This window comes from Oryx dammah, unplaced genomic scaffold (assembly GCF_014754425.2).
Source record: "Oryx dammah isolate SB20612 unplaced genomic scaffold, SCBI_Odam_1.1 HiC_scaffold_29, whole genome shotgun sequence".
In the NCBI taxonomy this organism is placed as follows: domain Eukaryota; kingdom Metazoa; phylum Chordata; class Mammalia; order Artiodactyla; family Bovidae; genus Oryx; species Oryx dammah.
Window position 1 is genome coordinate 70,100,162 of NW_024070213.1, and position 19,459 is coordinate 70,119,620.

Sequence of the window (19,459 nt, forward strand, 5' to 3'; positions counted from 1 at the left end):
TCCTTCCAGTGAACATTCAGGACTGATTTCCTTTAGGATGGACTGGTTGGATCATGTAAATGTTATTTTTTTTTGTAAATAATAGATATTAAGTTATTACTCCAAATGAATTTATTTAAATAGATTATACCTTTGAATCTTTATATTATAAACTTGCTTAGCAAGCGTTTAAAAATAGTGTAGTGGCTTACTCAAAATTGAATTGGCGAAGATTTAAATGGTTATTATTGAGAATTTATTGTAGTTGCCATAGTTCTTCAAATTATGTGCTTCTTACTTAGCAGCTTTCACTTGGCATGTGACATTAATTGACATCCAGCTTTGTATGTAAGCCTCTCCTCTTCTGTGTGTGTCCCATCTTAGTTCCCTTGGGTTAGTGTTCATTCACATGTTACAATGTTCTTTTTTTAAATGAGATCATGTAATAATGGGATTCTATATATGTGTTTTTGGTGATGTTTTTTTTTTAATTATAGAGGTGATTTATATTCCTTAACAGAAGTCAACTGATACAGAAGTGTTTGAAATAAAAATTAATATTTCCTTCAATCATTCCTGCTCCTCTTCCCCAGAGTCAACTCCCATAAAAGTTACATCCATAGGAAGAGCTTGGTGTTTATCTTTATAAAACTTAATTATATCCATGTGTACGTGCTAAGTCACTTCAGTCATGTCTGACTCTGTGCAACCCTATGGACTGTAGCCTGCCAGGCTGCCCTGTCTGTGGGATTCTCCTGGCAAGAATAGTGGAGTGGGTTGCCATGCATACACAGACCAATTTAGTTTTATATAAATTGGATTATAAGCTTTGTATTGATTTTTGGCTTGTTTTTTATTCTACATGTTGTGAATAATTGCCTGGAAAATCCCATGGATGGAGGAGCCTGGTAGGCTGCAGTCGATGAGGTCGCTAAGAGTTGGACACAACTGAGCGACTTCACTTTCACTTTTCACTTTCATGCATTGGAGAAGGAAATGGCAACCCACTCCAGTGTTCTTGCCTGGAGAATCCCAGGGACAGAGGAGCCTGGTAGGAGGCTGTCTATGGGGTCGCACAGAGTCGGACACAACTGAAGCGACTTAGCAGCAGCAGCAGCAGTGAATAATTTAGATAATGTTTATCCTCACCACAGCTTAGTTCATAGTAGATATTAGTACAATTGAAAATGAGACAGCTATGGTTAAGAAACTTTCTTTCTCTGCTGTTCCATTTAGATCTACCTGAAATAAGTTTAGTTTTATTTCTGGCACCCATTCTTTACATTAATGAGAATGTACTTTAAAAAGTTTCAGAATGGTAGCAGAGCTTAGCTGATGCTGTTTCTCTATCTTAATTATATCTTAATTATAAACTTCAGCTGGAAAATGAGTCTCTTCTTTAAGAGAATTGAATAAATACTCCTTAGAGAGGTATATAGTACTTTTTCATGAATAATTAAGTATTATTACTTAACACTGAAGTAATAAGTATTTCTTAATAAATTACCCAGTTATTCCCATTATTGCAAGATACAAAGCCCTGAGACAGGCTTCGTAGCTGGGCTGGAATTCCAGTGATGTTAAAATGAGAAAAAATGCATATCTTAGAATCAAGGAAATACAGTGTGTATATTGATCTGGAAGATCTAGGGAGAGTGAACAAATCAGGGAGCAGAACAGCATGATTCTGTACGTGTGAAACCTTTGCAAGCAGGGCTTGGCTGGAGGTGAGCTGAGTGTTGGCCATGTTTTACTGATAACCCTTTCTTCATATGAAAAATGAAGGGCTCCGTGAGCAACTAATTCAGTTTTCCTAGAGCAAGGCTTATAAGTACTGGGCTTTTTCATTCCCTTTTGATTTATCTATGAGGGAAAGACCTAAAAGCCTGAGATGTTTTCCCCCCAATTTTTATATCTTCTCCCTTTCTTGAGAAATGTTCCCTGATTTGTAACATTGCTAAGAGAGATGAGAGGAAGCCAGCTTCTCAGGCTGTGAGGAAGGACAAGTTGTAAGTGGACATTATCACTGTCAGTGATCTGAGTGCTAAAAGAGGGAGGCTGGCCACCCTACCCTGTTGGAAAACTTCTTTTACTTTTAAGGGCTTCAGTTTCACTTTTGTAGCAAGGATGTAATCAGTGGTGAGAGTTAAACTATTTAATAGCTGCCAGAGTCTGGTCACTATTGGAATAGATGCCCTTCCTGTGTCGGGGTTAACTTATTAGTTGTTGAATCATGGGGAGATCTGGGGATTCTGGAGGAGGGAAAGACATGGGTGGGGTTTGAGGGAGGGCTTTGTGGTGTTTGGGGAGTAGCTGTTTTTCTAGTCTAGATATTATAAAAACATCTCCCTATTTTATACAGGTCTGTATCAGCTAAATGTCAGCTCTGGGTATAATAATACATGCATTATATGCATATTGTGATGATTAAATTAAAGATGAAATCACAGATGCAAAGCATATAGATTCTCAAGCTATAACTGATGACCACTAGTGCCACCAGAGCTTAAAACAGATGTCGTACATTAGTAATTCTGTTACATATTTTGTCCTTGAAACCATCAATAAATATGCAGTGATGATACTACAAATTAGGAGCTGTCTGGGCTAGTGGCTGAGAAAGAATGGCTGGAAGACTTGCCTTCATTCTGTTTTCTTTTGTTCTGGCTGATAAGGCAAATAAGGTTGATGCTTCTGTGGTGAACCTGTATCCCATTTGATGAGACCCCCTAGCAGGAATTCTGAATTAGTTTCCCCTCAGTCAGTCTCTCCCATCAGGAAGCTTCCATAAGCCTGTTATTCATATCCACCAGAGGGCAGACAGAATGAAAACCACACTCATAGAAAACTAATCAAACTGATCACATGGACCACAGACTTGTCTAACTCAATGAAACTGTGAGCCATGCCGTGTAGGGCAGCCCAAGATGGACAGGGGTGGAGAGTTCTGACAAAAAGTGGTCCACTTGGAGAAGGGAATGGCAAACCACTTCAGTATTCTTGCCTGGAGAACCCCATGAACAGTATGAAAAGGCAAAAAGATAGGAAACTGAAAGATAAACTCCCCAGGTTGGTGGGTGTCCAATGTGCTACTGGAGATCAGTGGAGAAATAACTCCAGAAGGAATGAAGGGATGGAACCAAAGCAAAAACAATACCCAGTTGTGGATGTGACTGGTGATAGAAGTAAAGTCCAATGCTGTAAAGAGCAATATTGCATAGGACTCTGGAATGTTAGGTCCATGAATCAAAGCAAATTGGAAGTGGTCAGACAGGAGATGGCAAAAGTGAACATTGACATTTTAGGAATCAGCGAACTAAAATGAACTGGAATGGGTGAATTTAAGTTAGATGGCCATTATATCTACTACTGTGGGCAGGAATGCCTTAGAAGAAATGGAATAGCCCTCATAGTCAACCAAAGAGTCTGAAATGTAGTACTTGGATGCAGTCTCAAAAACGACAGAATGATCTCTGTTTGTTTCCAAGGCAAGCCATTCAAGTCTATGCCCCAACCAGGAATGATTCTATGAAGACCTCCTAGAACTAACACCTCCAAAAGATGTCCTTTTCATTATAGGAGACTGGAATGCAAAAGTCGGAAGTCAAGAGATACCTGTAATAACAGGCAAATTTGACCTTGGAGTACAAAATGAAGCAGGTCAAAGGCTAACAGTTTTGCCAAGAAAATGCTCTGGTCATAGTAAACACCATCTTCCAACAACACAAGAGAAGATTCTACAGTGGACATCACCAGATGGTCAATACTGAAATCATATTGATTATATTCTTTGTAGCCAAAGATGGAGAAGCTCTATACAGTCAGCAAAAACAAGACCGGGAGCTGACTGTGGCTCAGATCGTGAATTCCTTATTGGCAAATTCAGACTTAAATGGAAGAAAGTCGGGAAAACCACTAGACCATTCAGGTATGACCTAAATCAAATCCCTTACAATTATACAGTGCAAGTGACAACTAGATTCAAGGGATTAGTTCTGATAGACAAGAGTGCCCAGTGAACTATGGATGGAGTTTCATGACATTGTATAGGAGGCAGTGATCAAGACCATCCCCAAGAAAAAGAAATGCCAAAGGCAAAATGGTTTTCTGAGGAGGCCTTACAAATAGCTGAGAAAAGAGAAACAAAAGGTAAAGGAGAAAAGGAAAGATATACGCATTTGAATGCAGAGTTCCAAAGAATTGCAAGGAGAGATAAAGCCTTCCTCAGTGATCAATGCAAAGAAATAGAGGAAAACAATAGAATGGGAAAGACTAGAGATCTCTTCAAGAAAATTATAGATACCAAGGGAACATTTCATGCAAAGATGGGCACAATAAAGGACAGAAATGGTATGGACCTAAGAGAAGCAGAAGATATTAACAGGTGGTGGCAAGAATACACGGAAGAACTATACAAAAAAGATCTTCATGACCCAGATAACCATGATGGTGTGATCACTCACCTAGAGCCAGACATCCTGAAATTTGAAGTCAAGTGGGCCTTAGGAAGCGTCACTACGAACAAAGCTAGTGGAAGCAGTGGAATTCCAGTTGAGCCGTTTCAAATCCTAAAACATGATGCTGTGAAAGTGCTGCACTCAATATGCCAGCAAAGTTGGAAAACTCAGCAGTGGCCACAAGACTGAAAAAGGTCAGTTTTCATTCCAATCCCAAAAAAGGGCAAGGCCAAAAAATGTTCAAACTACTGCACAATTGCACTCATCTCACACACTAGCAAAGTAATGCTCAAAATTCTCAAAGCAAGGCTTCAAAAGTATGTGAAGCGTGAACATCCAGATGTTCAAGCTGGATTTAGTGAAGGCAGAGGAACCAGAGATCAAATTGCCAACATCCGCCAGATCATCAAAAAAGCAAGAGAGTTCCCAGAAAAACATCTACTCCTGCTTCATTGACTATGCCAAAGCTTTTGACTGTGTTCAGTTCAGTTCAGTCAGTCATGTCCAACTCTTTGCAACCCCACGAATCTCAGCACGTCAGGCCTCCCTGTCCATCACCAATCCTGGAGTTCACCCAAACCCATGTCCATCAAGTCGGTGATGCCATCCAACCTCACAACAAATTATGGAAAATTCTTAAAGAGATGGGAATACCAGACCATCTAACCTGCCTCCTGAGAAATCTGTATGCAAGTCAAGAAGTAACAGTTAGAAACTGGACATGAAACAACAGACTGGTTGCAAATAGGGAAAGGAGTACATCAAGGCTGTATATTGTCACCCTGCTTATTTAACTTGTATGCAGAGTACATCATTCAAAATGCAGGCTGGATGAAGCACAAGCTGGAATCAAGATTGCCAGGAGAAATATCAATAACCTCAAATATGCAGATGACACTACCCTTATGGCAGAAAGCGAAGAAGAGCTAAAGAGCCTCTTGATGAAAGTGAAAGAGGAGAGTGAGAAAATTGGATTAAAACTCAACATTCAGAAAACTAAGATCATGGCATCTGGTCCCATCACTTCATGGCAAATAGATGGGGAAACAATGGAAACAGTGACAGATTTTATTTTCTTGGGCTCCAAAATCACTGTAGATTGTGACTGCAGTCATGAAATTCAAAGATGCTTGCTCCTTGGAAGAAAAGTTATGACCAACCTAGATAGCATATTAAAAAGCAGAGACATTACTTTGCCAACAAAGGTCCGTCTAGTCAAAGCTATGGTTTTTCCAGTAGTCATGTATGGATGTGAGAGTTGGACTATAAAGAAAGCTGAGTGCTGAAGAATTGATGCTTTTGAACTGTGGTGCTGGAGAAGACTCTTGAGAGTCCCTTGGACTGCAAGGAGATCCAACCAGTCCATCCTAAAGGAGATCAGTCCTGGGTGTTCATTGGAAGGATTGATGCTGAAGCTGAAACTCCAATACTTTGGCCACCTGATGGGAAGAACTGATGCACTGGAAAAGACCCTGATGCTGGGAAAGATTGAAGATGGGAGGAGAAGGGGACGACAGAGGATAAGATGGTTGGATTGCATTACTGACTCAATGGACATGAGTTTGGGTAAGCTCCGGGAGTTGGTGATGGAGTGGGAGGCCTGGTGTGCTGCAGTCCATGGGGTCACAAAGAGTCAGACACAACTCAGGGACTGAACTGACTGATTGAAACAGTGTTATAATTCGGTGCTTTTCTGTGTTAACCTTTTTCTCTTGAATTATCAGATTTATATTCTGCAGTTAGTACTTTACTCAAAGAAAAGGACCTAGAAGACGTGAAAACATCACAGTTTATTGCCTTTAGAAGGTAAAGCATTTACAATATTTTATTGTTTTTAAAAGTGGAACTTTTAAATTTCATACCTTATTAATCTAGATGCTATTGAAATGGGAGACTCTAGTAGTTCATCACTGTGAATCCTCTCTTATTTTGAAGTATTTCTTTGGTAGACCCAGCAGAAGGCAGCTTGTAAAGAGGGCTGTTCATTCATACGTTCATTCATTTATTGGTCACACTGCACAGTTTGTGGGATATTAAATCCCTGACTAGGGATAGAACCCAGGCCCATGGCAGTGAGAGTACTGAGTCCCAACCACTGGACACCAGAGAATTCCCTAAAGAGGGCTCTTTCTACCAAATATTATATTTGATAACTAATAGGAAATATGAATGGAATACCTTTATATTTAAATCAAAATTACTAAATACCTTTACCTGAGGAAAGTTCTGGAAACTTTTGATAGAACCCCATATATCATAATTGTTGGTAATAGAAATCTACTCGAAAGAGATTCCATTAAAGTGACCCTTGCATTTTCCTGTGTTGTAGGCAGGACTGTGACGTGATCAATGCCTGCTGTTGCAAGCACTACACAGGACGTCTAATCAAGTAAGGACAGTGCTTCCTGGATTCACTGTACTTTTATTTGTTTATCATTGTAGTTGCATATTTAAAAATCTTTTTTGTCCATTGTTAAGTCAGCTGATTTCTTCAATTAAGTATGATATAGATCCTTAGGAATTTTTGGTAATCAGCGTAATGAGAAAAATAAGGAATAAAATTGTCCTTGTGGTTTCCTACTTCTAGCCTCTGCAGATTGAGCTTTGAGAATTTATGGCAATTTTTCAAATTAGATATGTGTGGAATGTATTCAAGAACCTTAGCAACAGGATGCCTGCAGAGAGCACCTTAGGTGAACATCTGTCGGGGAAATAAGCGAATAGAAAAGCCATGCTGTTCACACGTAGGACAGGCTACATAACTTTTCTTGCATGTATCAACAGGGCTTCCCTTGTGACTCAGCTGGTAAAGAATCCACCTGCAATGCAGGAGACCCCAGTTTGATTCCCGGGTTGGGAAGATCTCCTGGAGAAGGGAAAGGCTACCCACTCCAGTATTCTGGCCTTGAGAATTCCATGGATTGTGTTAGTCCTGTTGCTGCTGCTAAGTCACTTCAGTCGTGTCCGACTCTGTGTGACCCTGTAGACGGCAGCCCACCAGGCTCCCCCGTCCCTGGGATTCTCCAGGCAAGAACACTGGAGTGGGTTGCCATTTCCTTCCCCAACGCGTGAAAGTGAAAAGGGAAAGTGAAGTTGCTCAGTTGTGTCCGACTTGTAGCGACCCCATGGGATCACAAAGAGTTGGACACAACTGAGCGACTTTCACTTAATAATAATAATACCATTTATTAAGTGTAGAGAATCCAGAAATGTGTAAGTTACTAGAGGATCTCCTTGTCTATTGAGGAAAGACAGAAAATACCATGAGAGGTACCCCAACAAAGGGTTAAAAAGCACACGATTGGGGTCGTCGAGTCTGGGTCTCAGTCTTGAGCAGGCAATTGCACCCTTCCATGTAAGTAAAAGAGCATATTTACTTAGAATCTCCCTAATAAAGTTGTAGTAAGGATGAAATGAAATAACATGCCTAAAGCACTTACCAATTTGCTGCTATTATTCTGATATAGTGTCATAATTATTATAATAGAAATATGTGTAAATGTGTGAGACTTGAATTGGAGTAGTGATAACAGAGATTGAAGAGAGGATGAATTTAAAAGGTAGAGTCGATAAGATTTTTGGTAACTTTTGGAATGTGAAGGGAAAGACAGACATCAGCCATTATGCCAAAATTTCTAGCTTGAAAAAAGTCAGCTGGGAAATGTCGTTGAGTTTGAGGTGCTGCAGTGAGTGTAGGTAATAAGACCACAACCATGGGAGCCTCCTGATTTCTTGGTGACCTTTGGAGAACAAAAGTGATATAAAGAGTCTGGAAATTATTTTGAGAATTGGATCAGATCTGAGTGGGAGTCAGTGCATAAAGACAATGAAATTGTGGTTTTCCAAACTCTCATACTGTATTCTTATTTTCTGTCCCAGAAACCATCAGAATAGACTTGAATTTGGAGTTGGTGATAAAATTTGTTGTACCAAGAATGCATATCTCTCAGAGTTACTCCCTGAAAATACCTTCAACAGTCAACAAAATAATGAATTAAAAGCTAGTGGTGAAGACTTTAATGGTGGTACTCCTGGTTTTGCTAAAAATAAGCATAACTTTGAAAGTGGTACTCGACTCTGCAATGGAGAAGTATTTTTTATAACAGCGGTAGGTGATAACAGAAAAATAGTAGCTTTTTACCTATGAGGGATAGATTTGGTTTTCTTTTTATTGCCTGAGGATTGATTCAGAATCTAATCATATGAGAGCTGACATTTTTCTTCCATAATTTTTTGTTAAGAACTTTTGGCTTTGTATCCATGAGGAATCTTGATTTGTAGTTTTCCAGTGACATCTTTTCTGATTTTATGAGGCCAACTAATTCTGGCCTCATAAAATTAGTTGGGAAATGTTCCTTTCTCTTACATTTTCTGGGAGACTTTGTGAAGAAAACACATTTTTAATAAGTTTGAAGTGCTCAAGTAACAAAATCAAGGGACAAGTGATACACTTACTATGTTTTACAAAGCAGCATTTCCTTGGTTGCTGCTTAAATATAGAAGCTATAGAAGTGGTCTCCTTGAATTTGCCCTCATTGTATAAACACCTTTGTAAACTTAAAGTTTATTCTTAAAATTTGTAAAGAAAAGTGAACTCTTTGCCAAAAATATATGCAGATTTATACAGTCACTGCAAGAAGTAAAATGTATAGTCTTCAGAGTAAGAACAGCAATACAGACTGTTCTCCGAAGAGTCAAATGAAAGTTAAATTTCAATGACCAAAAACTTCCACTTAGGTTTATTAAAATATTTGGGTGTGTCTGTATTCAGTTGGTGCTTAAGCATAGATTTTAAGCTTTTTGAAATTCTTAACAATGATTCATGCTATTTTATTTATAAGGTGGTTGCATTTTATGTTCAATCCCAAATAGACCTTTGCAGAGTACGTATTTGAAAACATAAAGAGCAGTTATTTGTTTTGGTGACAGGATAAAACTGATGTAACTTTTGGAAAGAAAAGATTTTTGACCATTAATAATATGGCTGGCCTGGAAGTAACTGTGGATTTTGGGAAACTAATGCAATATTGTCACATAAAACATGCATGGGCAAGAACGATTCATACTTTTCAGGTAAGAGTGGACTTTTATAAAGTGATCTAAATAGCTTGCCAAGATGGAGTACATTGCATTATTTTCTTCCTAATTTTTATTGCTTTTATTATTTTTTAAATTAGTAAACAAAATACACAGTAGCACAGAAACTACAGTATAGACGCTAACGTTTTGCTCGTTCTGCTTCAGAGCTCTCTATATTTTCCAGATCTAAGACACTGTAGTTAAAGCCTCATTCTGCAGGTGTTCCTCCTCCTTCTCCTGGGGGAGGGATCATGACCGGGAGGACTGAATTTCCCCCTTGCTCTGTCTCCAGTGTCACTTGGCATGGCACTCTTACTTCAGTTCAGTTCAGTCGCTCAGTCATGTCCAACTCTTTGTGACCCCATGAATTGCAGCACGCTAGGCCTCCCTATCCATCACCAACTCCTGGAGTTCACTCAGACTCATGTCCATCGAGTCGGTGATGCCATCCAACCATCTCATCCTCTGTCGTCCCCTTCTCCTCCTGCCCCCAATCCCTCCCAGCATCAGGGTCTTTTCCAATGAGTCAACTCTTCTCATGAGGTGGCCAAAGTATTGGAATTTCAGCTTCAGCATCAATCCTTCCAGTGAACACCCAGGACTGATCTCCTTCAGAATGGACTGGTTGGATCTCCTTGCAGTCCAAGGCACTCTCAAGAGTCTTCTCCAACACCACAGTTCAAAAACATCAATTCTTCAGCTCTCAGCTTTCTTCACAATCCAACTCTCACATCCATATATGACCACTGGAAAAACCATAGCCTTGACTAGATGGACCTTTGTTGGCAAAATGACGTCTCTGCTTTTTAATATGCTGTCTAGGTTGATCATAATTTTCCTTCCAAGGAGTAAGCGTCTTTTAATTTCATGGCTGCAGTCACCATCTGCAGTGATTTTGGAGACCAGAAAAACAAAATCAGCCAGTTTCCACTGTTTCCCCATCTATCTGCCATGAAATGATGGGACCAGATGCCATGATCTTAGTTTTCTGAATGTTGAGCTGTAAGCCAACTTTCTCACTCTCCTCTTTCACTTTCATCAAGAGGCTTTTTAGTTCCTCTTCACTCTCTGCCATAAGGGTGGTGTCATCTGCATATCTGAGATTATTGATATTTCTCCTGGCAATCTTGATTCCAGCTAGTGCTTCTTCCAGCCCAGCATTTCTCATGATGTACTCTGCATATAAGTTAAATAAGCAGGGTAACAGTATACAGCCTTGACATACTCTTTTTCCTATTTGGAACCACTCAACCCCGGGAGATGGTGATGGACAGGGAGGCCTGGCGTGCTGCAGTTCATGGGGTCACAAAGAGTCAGACATGATTGAGTGACTGAACTGAACTGAACTGTTGTTCCATGTCCAGTTCTAACTGTTGCTTCCTGACCGGCATACAGGTTTCTCTTGAGGTCAGGTGGTCTGGTATTCCCATCTCTTGAAGAATTTTCTACAGTTTATTTGATCCACACAGTCAAAGGCTTTGGCATAGTCAATAAAGCAGAAATAGATGTTTTTCTGGAACTCTCTTGCTTTTTCGATGATCCAGCGGATGTTGGCAATTTGATCTCTGGTTCCTCTGCCTTTTCTAAAACCAGCTTGAATATCTGGAAGTTCTGTAGGAGCCATATTAAGGAGTTAGGACTTTTTTGAGAGCCCAGGGAGCCATTAATGGGTTTTAAACAAAATCTCATGTAGCTGGGTTTCCATTTAACAGATGTGGCTGCTTGGAGGACAGTGTATTGCAGTAATGTGGGTATGGGGAGACTGATTATGAAGCTGTTAAATTTTTCTCAGTGAGACTTATAGGATACTTAAGAACTCAGCTAAGTTTAGGTAGACATTTACCTGTTTAGGAAAACACAATATAAAGTACAAGGGCAGGGTGTTGGTTCTGTATATCTAGCAAATGTATTTAGTTTTTATAGAAATAAGAATTATTTAAATTCATTTCTGAGATTCAGCAGCATTAGGAGGAAATGTTTATCAAACTTTTGGGCTTCCCTTGTAGCTCAGTTGGTAAAGAATCTGCCTGCAATGCAGGAGACCCAGGTTTGATCCCTGAATTGGGAAGATCCCCTGGAGAAGGAAATGGCAACCCACTCTAGTATCCTTGCCTGGAAAATCTCATGGACACAGGAACCTGGTAGGCTGCAGTCCAGGGGGTCGCAAAGAGTCAGGCACGACTGAGCAACTAACACTAAGCCATGATCTGAAGTGTTGATTCAAACTCTCTGTGTCCAGGAAGGTGGAAGTGTTTGGTGTGTACAGGGTTTGTTTTTAAGTGCAAATCTGTATTTTCTACATTCTTCATCTTGTTCTTTGTCTCTCCACAATTCTCTTTCAGCAGAGGAATGTGGGAGCATTGGGAGAGAGAATGGTTCCAACCCTTTCTTAGTCTACATTGGCACTGAAAACATACGGATTAAGGATAGCCACGGTTTAATATTATTTTCTTGAAATTGTTTTTTCACAGTTACTTGGTGACACTGGGCATTTTTCTGGCCTATTCAGTTCTTGGTTGGCTAAACCCCCAAATCAAAAGTTTGTCGTTCTATTTTGTTTATTTTGATAAACGTATCAATAATAAATGTTTCAACATCAGAAAAATACGGAAAATGGAAGAAAAAAAATAATCTATAGGCTTAATAGACTGGTTACATTTTTGGTAGAATTTCTTTCCTATTTTATTTATCTTGTTTTTGTTACATATTTATGTTCACTTTGTATTTTTTAGATCAGAATAATTTTGTGTTACATGGTTGTGATCATTTTTATACATATGTCTCTAGTTTTTAAAAATTCTGTTATATTGTAAAGCATTTTTGATATTTGCAACATATATAGATACTTGATGTAGAAAAATAAATATGTTCACCTATATTTATTTATCTGTTGTCCTGTTACTGGATATTTCAGGTGTGTGCTTTTGTTCTATAAGTAACATACATAAAGCCCATACAGCCATTCCAAATCCTTTTATTAGGGAAGCTTTGGCACTGCATGCATTTTGAAGTTTATTGCTGGGTTTCTGTAAACCAGTTGTGGGTCTCTGACACCTAAACTTAGCAGCATAGTTGGAAAATGGGAATTCTGGGATAATTAATAAAATGGAACACCTCAGGGGGATTCATCTGAATACTCTGGCCAGGTTGAATGCACTTGAGAGCACTTGGAGGACTTGTCTCCTTTCTACCTTTGTAGACTGTCTGGGAAGTAAACCCACTGTGCAGTAGTAAGACTGCCCCATGCATTCTTTCCTCTCAGGGGTCGGAGGAGAAGACAGTCGTGTACGTGGTGGGGAAGGCGGGCCGCCAGCACTGGCAGCACGTGTATACCGCCGTGACCCGGGGCCGCTGCAGAGTGTACGTCATCGCAGAGGAGTCTCAGCTTCGGAGTGCCATCATGAGAAAGAGCTTTCCTAGGAAAACGCGTTTAAAACATTTTCTGCAAAACAAACTTTCCAGGAGCTGTACATCTCCAGCAGAGTTTGCTTCCTCATCAAAGAACCCTGAAGACAGCAGGGGACCCAGCACACAGCCGCCAGCATCTCCACTCTCTACAGTCACAGCTGACACGGTGACAAATGGCAGCCCCGGAAGCGGGGACCCTGTGGCTGATGACATGCTGCTTGCCTTTGCTGAAGGATGGGAACTATCTTCACATGATGAAGTGGATGCAACTGAGGATCCGTCACAACTGAGAGGGTCCAAAAGAACATGTTGCTTGCATGATGCTGAAAGTCCAAGCAAAATTCTTATGGTAGGACTGATACTCAGGTTTTATGTAAATATTGCTGGCCTCAGTGTGCTTATAAATGACTGTGTATTCTTATTACTGCTACATAATGCTGCAGGACTTAAAAAACAACCGTTCCTCTCACATCTGTCAAATTTCCATTCTAATTCTATATCCAGTTGAATCTTAGTTTGATCTTGGTTGGATGTTGCTCCCTCTGCTTGAGGCTGGCACTCTGGATAGTGTTGATGGATTGGTGAGTGGGGCTGGCACGCCAGGAGGATCTTCCTAATCTTCCGTCACCTTCTTTGCTCATCTTCCTTGTCACTTTCCCCTCCCTTCCATAGGTGTGGTCTCACTTTGTTCCCCCCAGCTCCATTGAAGTGCCTGGTCCCAGTCATCTTCTTGCCACCTTCAGAGGTCTTTCCTTAGGTATCATTCTGGACTTTTCCCCCTGACAGTCAATATTTTTAACTGCAATTGCTATTCCCTTGTTTCCTTCTCTTGGTTTCAGTGTTCCCTGATTTAATACTTCCCCTCTGTTTCTGGCTCATCTTCCCTTCATTTCTTCACTCCTTTTCTTCTCCTTCTCAGACCAGAGACATCTTTCCAAGGTCCAGTTCTCTTTTCCCTTGAGAACTGATCTTGTTCTCAGTTTTAGCTGTAATCTTTGCATTAGTGATTTGTTCAGCAAATAGTTTTCAGCTGTCAGTTACATTCCAGACACTGGGAATTCATGCCTAGGTGGCCCTTTGGTGGAGATGGACAGGCTGTGTAAGAAACTTGGTGTTTCAGTAAATGCTTTACCAAGTTAAGTATTTCACTGAATGCAGTTAATGCCGAAGAGGAGGTAATGATCCGCCCTCCTAAGCCCCCGCCCCCGCCCACCACCAAATCTGTGTATTTGTTCCTAGAGATTGACCTTCTGGAGCCTCAGCCCAACCTCTTCCTCTCTTTCCTAATTTCTCCATTTTAAACATTTTTCCATTTTCCCAATTGAAATCTTGGAGTCTTTTTAGATTTGCATTGTTTTCACCCTTTACCTCCAGATAGTTGCTAGGTTTATTGCAAAATATGTCTCTTGGGGATTTCTTCCATCTCATTAAGTCTGTGCTGTTTTAGACCTTGACCTTCTTGGATGATTGCTGACCTGGCTGCCTTCCCTTCTCTTGTTTCCATTCTGCTGATGTACCCTACACCTTGTTACCAGATGCACCCCCTAAGTGCTGAGCTCATCCCTTTGTTCAGAAGCTTTCAGTGGCTCCTTAGGACCTGCTGTGTAAATTCCAGGTGCTGTAGCTCAGCATTTGAGGCTTTTCTCTGTTTGATTCCATCTTTCCCAACGTCATTTCTTTTCCCACTATTCCTTTTTTTGGTTTGTTTTTTTTGCTTTTGTTTTTGTCACTCTAATCTCTACCACTTTTATTTTATTTTATTTTTTAAATTTATTTATTTATTTTTAATTTTTACTTTACAATTCTGTATTGGTTTTGGCATAGATTGACATGAATCCACCACAGGTGTACATGCGTTCCCAAACATGAGCCCCCCTCCCACCCCCCTCCCCACAACATCTCTCTGGGTCATCTCCGCGCGTCAGCCCCAAGCGTGTCATATCCTGCATCAGACATAGACTGGCATTTCGATTCTTACATGATATTATACATGTTTCAATGCCATTCTCCCAAATCATCACATCCTCTCCCTCTCCCTCTGAGTCCAAAAGTCCGCTATACACATCTGTGTCTTTTTTGCTGTCCTGCATACAGGGTCATCATTGCCATCTTCCTAAATTCCATATATATGTGTTAGTATACTGTATTGGTGTTTTTCTTTCTGGCTCACTTCACTCTGTATAATCGGCTCCAGTTTCATCCATCTCATCAGAACTGATTCAAATGTATTCTTTTTAATGGCTGAGTAATACTCCATTGTGTATATGTACCACAGCTTTCTTATCCATTCATCTACTGATGGACATCTAGGTTGTTTCCATGTCCTGGCTATTATAAACAGTGCTGCAATGAACATTGGGGTACATGTGTCTCTTTCAATTCTGGTTTCCTCTGTGTGTATGCCCAACAGTGGGATTGCTGGGTCATAAGGCATTTCTATTTGCAATTTTTTAAGGAATCTCCACACTGTTCTCCATAGTGGCTGTACTAGTTTGCATTCCCACCAACAGTGTAGGAGGGTTCCCTTCTCTCCACATCCTCTCCAGCATTTATTGCTTGCAGATTTTTGGATCGCAGACATTCTGACTGGTGTGAAGTGGTACCTCATTGTGGTTTTGATTTGCATTTCTCTAATAATGAGTGATGTTGAGCATCTTTTCATGTGTTTGTTGGCCATCCGTATGTCTTCTTTGGAGAAATGTCTATTTAGTTCTTAATCTCTACCACTTTTAACCAAACTTATTCATGTCTCTTCCTTTCGGTTTTTGTTCTGCAACTTGGCTTGGATGCCTCCTTCTCTCTGCATCCCCTCATTCAGCATTTAGAAAAAAAAAAAGGTAGCTCTTCTGTTGGTCACTGATCTAAGTGATCTAGAGGGGAAAAAAGCAGGTTCTTGGCTTCATGGCCATTACGTTGTACCATTTGTTCAAAGGCAACCCATACCAGAGAAAATAAAATTTCTGGAGTAAGAAAGATCCTATAAAGAAGATACAGGTGATGAGGTAGGCAGTGGTCAGGAGGGGTTAAAGGGGGAGGAGGTGGTCCTGGGCTATGATGGTCTGGTAAGTCCTCTCTGAGGAGGTGATGTTTGAGCTGAGCACTAAAAGATGCAAATAAGCCAGCCAGGTGGGGCTCCAAGGAAGAGTGTCCCAGGCAGAGGGTGTAGAAGATGCAAGGCCTGAAAAGGAATGACTTCGTTAGAAGAGGAAGAGAGACCTGTGTGCCTAGTGAGTGAGAAAGAGAGAATATGTGATGTTAAAGAGATAGGCAGAACCACGGAAGGCAGCTAGGATTTTATTCTACTTGCAGTGGGAATCCATTGCTGGGCTTTTAGCAAAGGTGTAATACCATCTAATGTATACTTGACAACCACCCCTCCAGCTGCTGTGGAGAGTGACCTGGGGAAAGGAAGGTGGAAGCGAGAAGACCAGTCATCCCAGGGAGAGCAGTGAAAGAGCAGGGAGGGGGATGGAAAGTGGTTGGATTCTTTTTTTTCCTTTAATTTGGCTGTACTGTACAGTATGTGGGATCTCAGCTCCCACAGGGAGCAGGGAAGAGACCCGTGGCCCCTGCATTGGAAGTGCTGAGTCTTAACCACTGGACTGCTCAGGAAGTCCCCAGTGGTTGGAGTCTTGATACCCATTGAAGATGGGGTCTGTCTGAGTTGTTGACTGGATGTGAGGGAGTAAAACAAACAGTAACCCAGGATGATTCCTCGATTTCTGCATGAAGCAACTTGGTGAGTTGTATTGCTGTTTCTTGAGATAGGAAAGGCATGAGGAGAACTGGGTTTGGGGAAATGAAGAGATCTCTTTTGACATGTCGTGTTTAGGTTATCAACTAGACGTATATGTGGATTTATTGAGAAAGGCAGTGGCTGGTAGAGAAGTTTAGAGCCTCAGGGTAGGTTAGGAAGTTGTTCAGTCATTAAGTCACGTCTGACTCTTTGGCAACCCCAGAGACTGTAGCCCGCCAGGCTCCTCTGTCCATGGGATTTCCCAGGCAAGAATACTGGAGTGGGTTGCTATTTCCTTCTCCAGGCAACCTTTCTGACCCAGGGATCGAAGCCATATCTCCTGCATTGGCAGGTAGATTCTTGACCACCAAGCCACCAGGAAAGCCCAGAATGTCTGGTTAGGAGTCATTAGCATATAATGGTGGACTAATCTGAGGAGACACCACAGGTAGAAGAGACTTTAAGGCTTTTTTTGGTTGGATACTCCTGACTTTCAGAGATCTGGCGGAGGAGACTGAAAAGAAGTGTGAGAGAGAAGGGAGACTGGTGGGGGGAGGGGACGAAAGCCTGCCCAGAGCGACTTGGTCAGGGACTCGGAGGTGAGGAGTGAAGGACAGGTAGAGGGAGGGTGCTGTGAAGAGGAGCAGAGAGGTAGAGGGGTGTGTGGATGGAGGACTCGTGGTCAAGGAAGGATTTATTGGTTTATTTATTTTGAGAGGATCCTGGGGTATTAATGGAATGGTTCAGTGGAAGACAGGAAATTTGTGATTGAGAGAGAGGGGATAATTGCCGGAATGGAGCCCTGAAGTGGGTGAGCTGGGGACAGTCCAGAGCATGAGCAGATAGGATTGGCAACAGGGGCTCCTCCTCCCATTGCACTTGAAGGGAAGGAGTGCAGTGCGTTGTTGGGTTGTGTGCAGGGAAGATGGAGCAGTTCTTGTCGGCTTGCCTTCTCCCATCCTTTCTCTTTCCCTCGCAGAGTCCAGCTCAGTTTCTGGTTTGTTCCTAAAGTGGCTGGGCGGCACAGCGCGCCTCCTGGGCTGCACTGGGAGCCGCCGTCTGCTTGACTCTTGAGGACACGTTTGTATCACGTGATTACTCATCACATGATAACACTTTAAAAATGCACAGCGATTAAAATATAAACTGAGTATGGCAGGGAAGCCTCTTTTAAAAAAAAGAAATCAGACCTCCAGTGTATTCTTTCAGGTTCATGCTCAAAGTCATTCTTGTTCTGGCAGTGCTCCCTCCTTGCTTTAAGAATTCCTTTGAGAATCACTTTTAGAGACAGTAAAAGATTCTTTTGAATGTTTATAAGGGAAGCAAACTTCTGCTGAGACCTCTTTTGGTTTTTAGAAATAATCCAAAATCATTTGTTTCCTAGTTTTAGAAGTCAGACGATCCAAGTCAGTGATGCTGTTTTGTGTAAAAAAGATGGGATTGTAAATTAGCTCCAAATGTACTTCTTACCCAAGCGTAAGAATTGCTTTGTGTGCCAGCAGCAGACTTGTGAAGGGTGAGTCTTTAGGCTTCCAGCATGGTGACAGTTATAAGAAGGGGCTGCTGTGGGAACTCAGAGGAGAAAGTGTTAATGTCACCTGCCTTTACCAGGTTGAGCTCTAAAGGAAACTTCTCTACTTCTGAGCCCACATGGATGTGAGATCTTCAAAAATTCTCAAACAGGGTGCCCCACAAAAGGGTCTCTAAGGCATTATTAGACAACAACAGGTATGGAATAGCGTGGGTGGAACACGGCATACAAATGAGAAGTTGAACTGAGGACACTTGGGAAAGAGACCAAGGCTCTTCTAAAGAGATTGTATAGTCTACTGATTGCAGTGGAGAGCACTGGAAGCATTTTAAAAGCTCTGTGAATTGAAATTTATGAAGCTGACTTTGCAGTTCAGTGGATATAGTTAGGGAGAGATTAGGGGCTGAGTTCCCAGCAAAAAGATTATTTCAGTAGGTTGGGCAAAATGACTAGGTTCTAAAGAGGTAGTAGAGATGCTAAGGGATAGAGTCAGTGGACATAGTGGACAGTTGTATGTAAGGTTGAGCCTCAGGATGATTCCTAGGCTTCTGCCTTGGACATCTGGGTGGCTCCAAATAACATTAACCAGAATTGGGAAAAGAGGCCAAAGGACAGGTTTTGTGTGGAAAGTGATGAAAATGGACATAGCAGAAAAAAGATTTTTTTCTTCTTCAAAGTAGTAAGATCACTGCTGATACTTTCATTCGGTGTATATGCTCAGTTGCTAAGTTGTGTCCAACCCTTCACGGCCCCATGGACTATATCCTGCCAGGCTCCTCTGTCCCTGGGATTTTCCAGGCAAGAATACTGGAGTGGGTTGCCATTTCCTTTTCCAGGGAGTCTTCCTGACCCAGGGATCAAACCCAAGTCTCCTCTGTCTCCTGCTTTGGCAGGTGGATTCATTACCACGGAGCCGCCTGGGAAGCCTTTGTTTCATTCTGTACTCGAGATCAACTTGGCTGAGATTGAATTTCCATCTCAGCTAAAAATACTTAAGAAAACACAAGAAAACTGTGTTACCTCATACAGAGACCCTGGGATAAATAAAGCTTTTGACCTGGAGCAGAAAACAGGCAATTCCAAGGAAAGAAAGAATCTTTTTCTACAAGTTTCTGCTTTTTATTTCTTAGCACCAATGTTGGAGGGAGGAATTACGGTTTGTATGATGGTGCAGAGAGAAACTGGCAGCACTATTTATCTTCAGTTTTGAGCTTGCCAAGGCTTTTTAAGCTGTGGGGGAGGGTAGCTTCACAAAAGGTCTGTGAACAC

The 19,459-nt window shown here is 41.3% G+C and overlaps 1 protein-coding gene across 2 annotated transcripts in view; it reads left to right on the plus strand.

Annotated features, from left to right (window-relative positions):
- Positions 1 to 19,459, plus strand: part of HELB (DNA helicase B) — a 38,128-nt gene that overhangs the window by 15,682 nt on the left and 2,987 nt on the right. The window contains exons 8-12 of one of the 2 annotated variants that reach the window (XM_040233394.1): positions 6,161 to 6,242; positions 6,766 to 6,825; positions 8,316 to 8,544; positions 9,366 to 9,509; positions 12,778 to 13,272. In XM_040233394.1, the coding sequence (XP_040089328.1) occupies positions 6,161 to 6,242; positions 6,766 to 6,825; positions 8,316 to 8,544; positions 9,366 to 9,509; positions 12,778 to 13,272 (1,010 nt within the window). The remainder of the gene's footprint in view (positions 1 to 6,160; positions 6,243 to 6,765; positions 6,826 to 8,315; positions 8,545 to 9,365; positions 9,510 to 12,777; positions 13,273 to 19,459) is intronic. The other variant, XM_040233395.1, reaches the window with a different exon arrangement.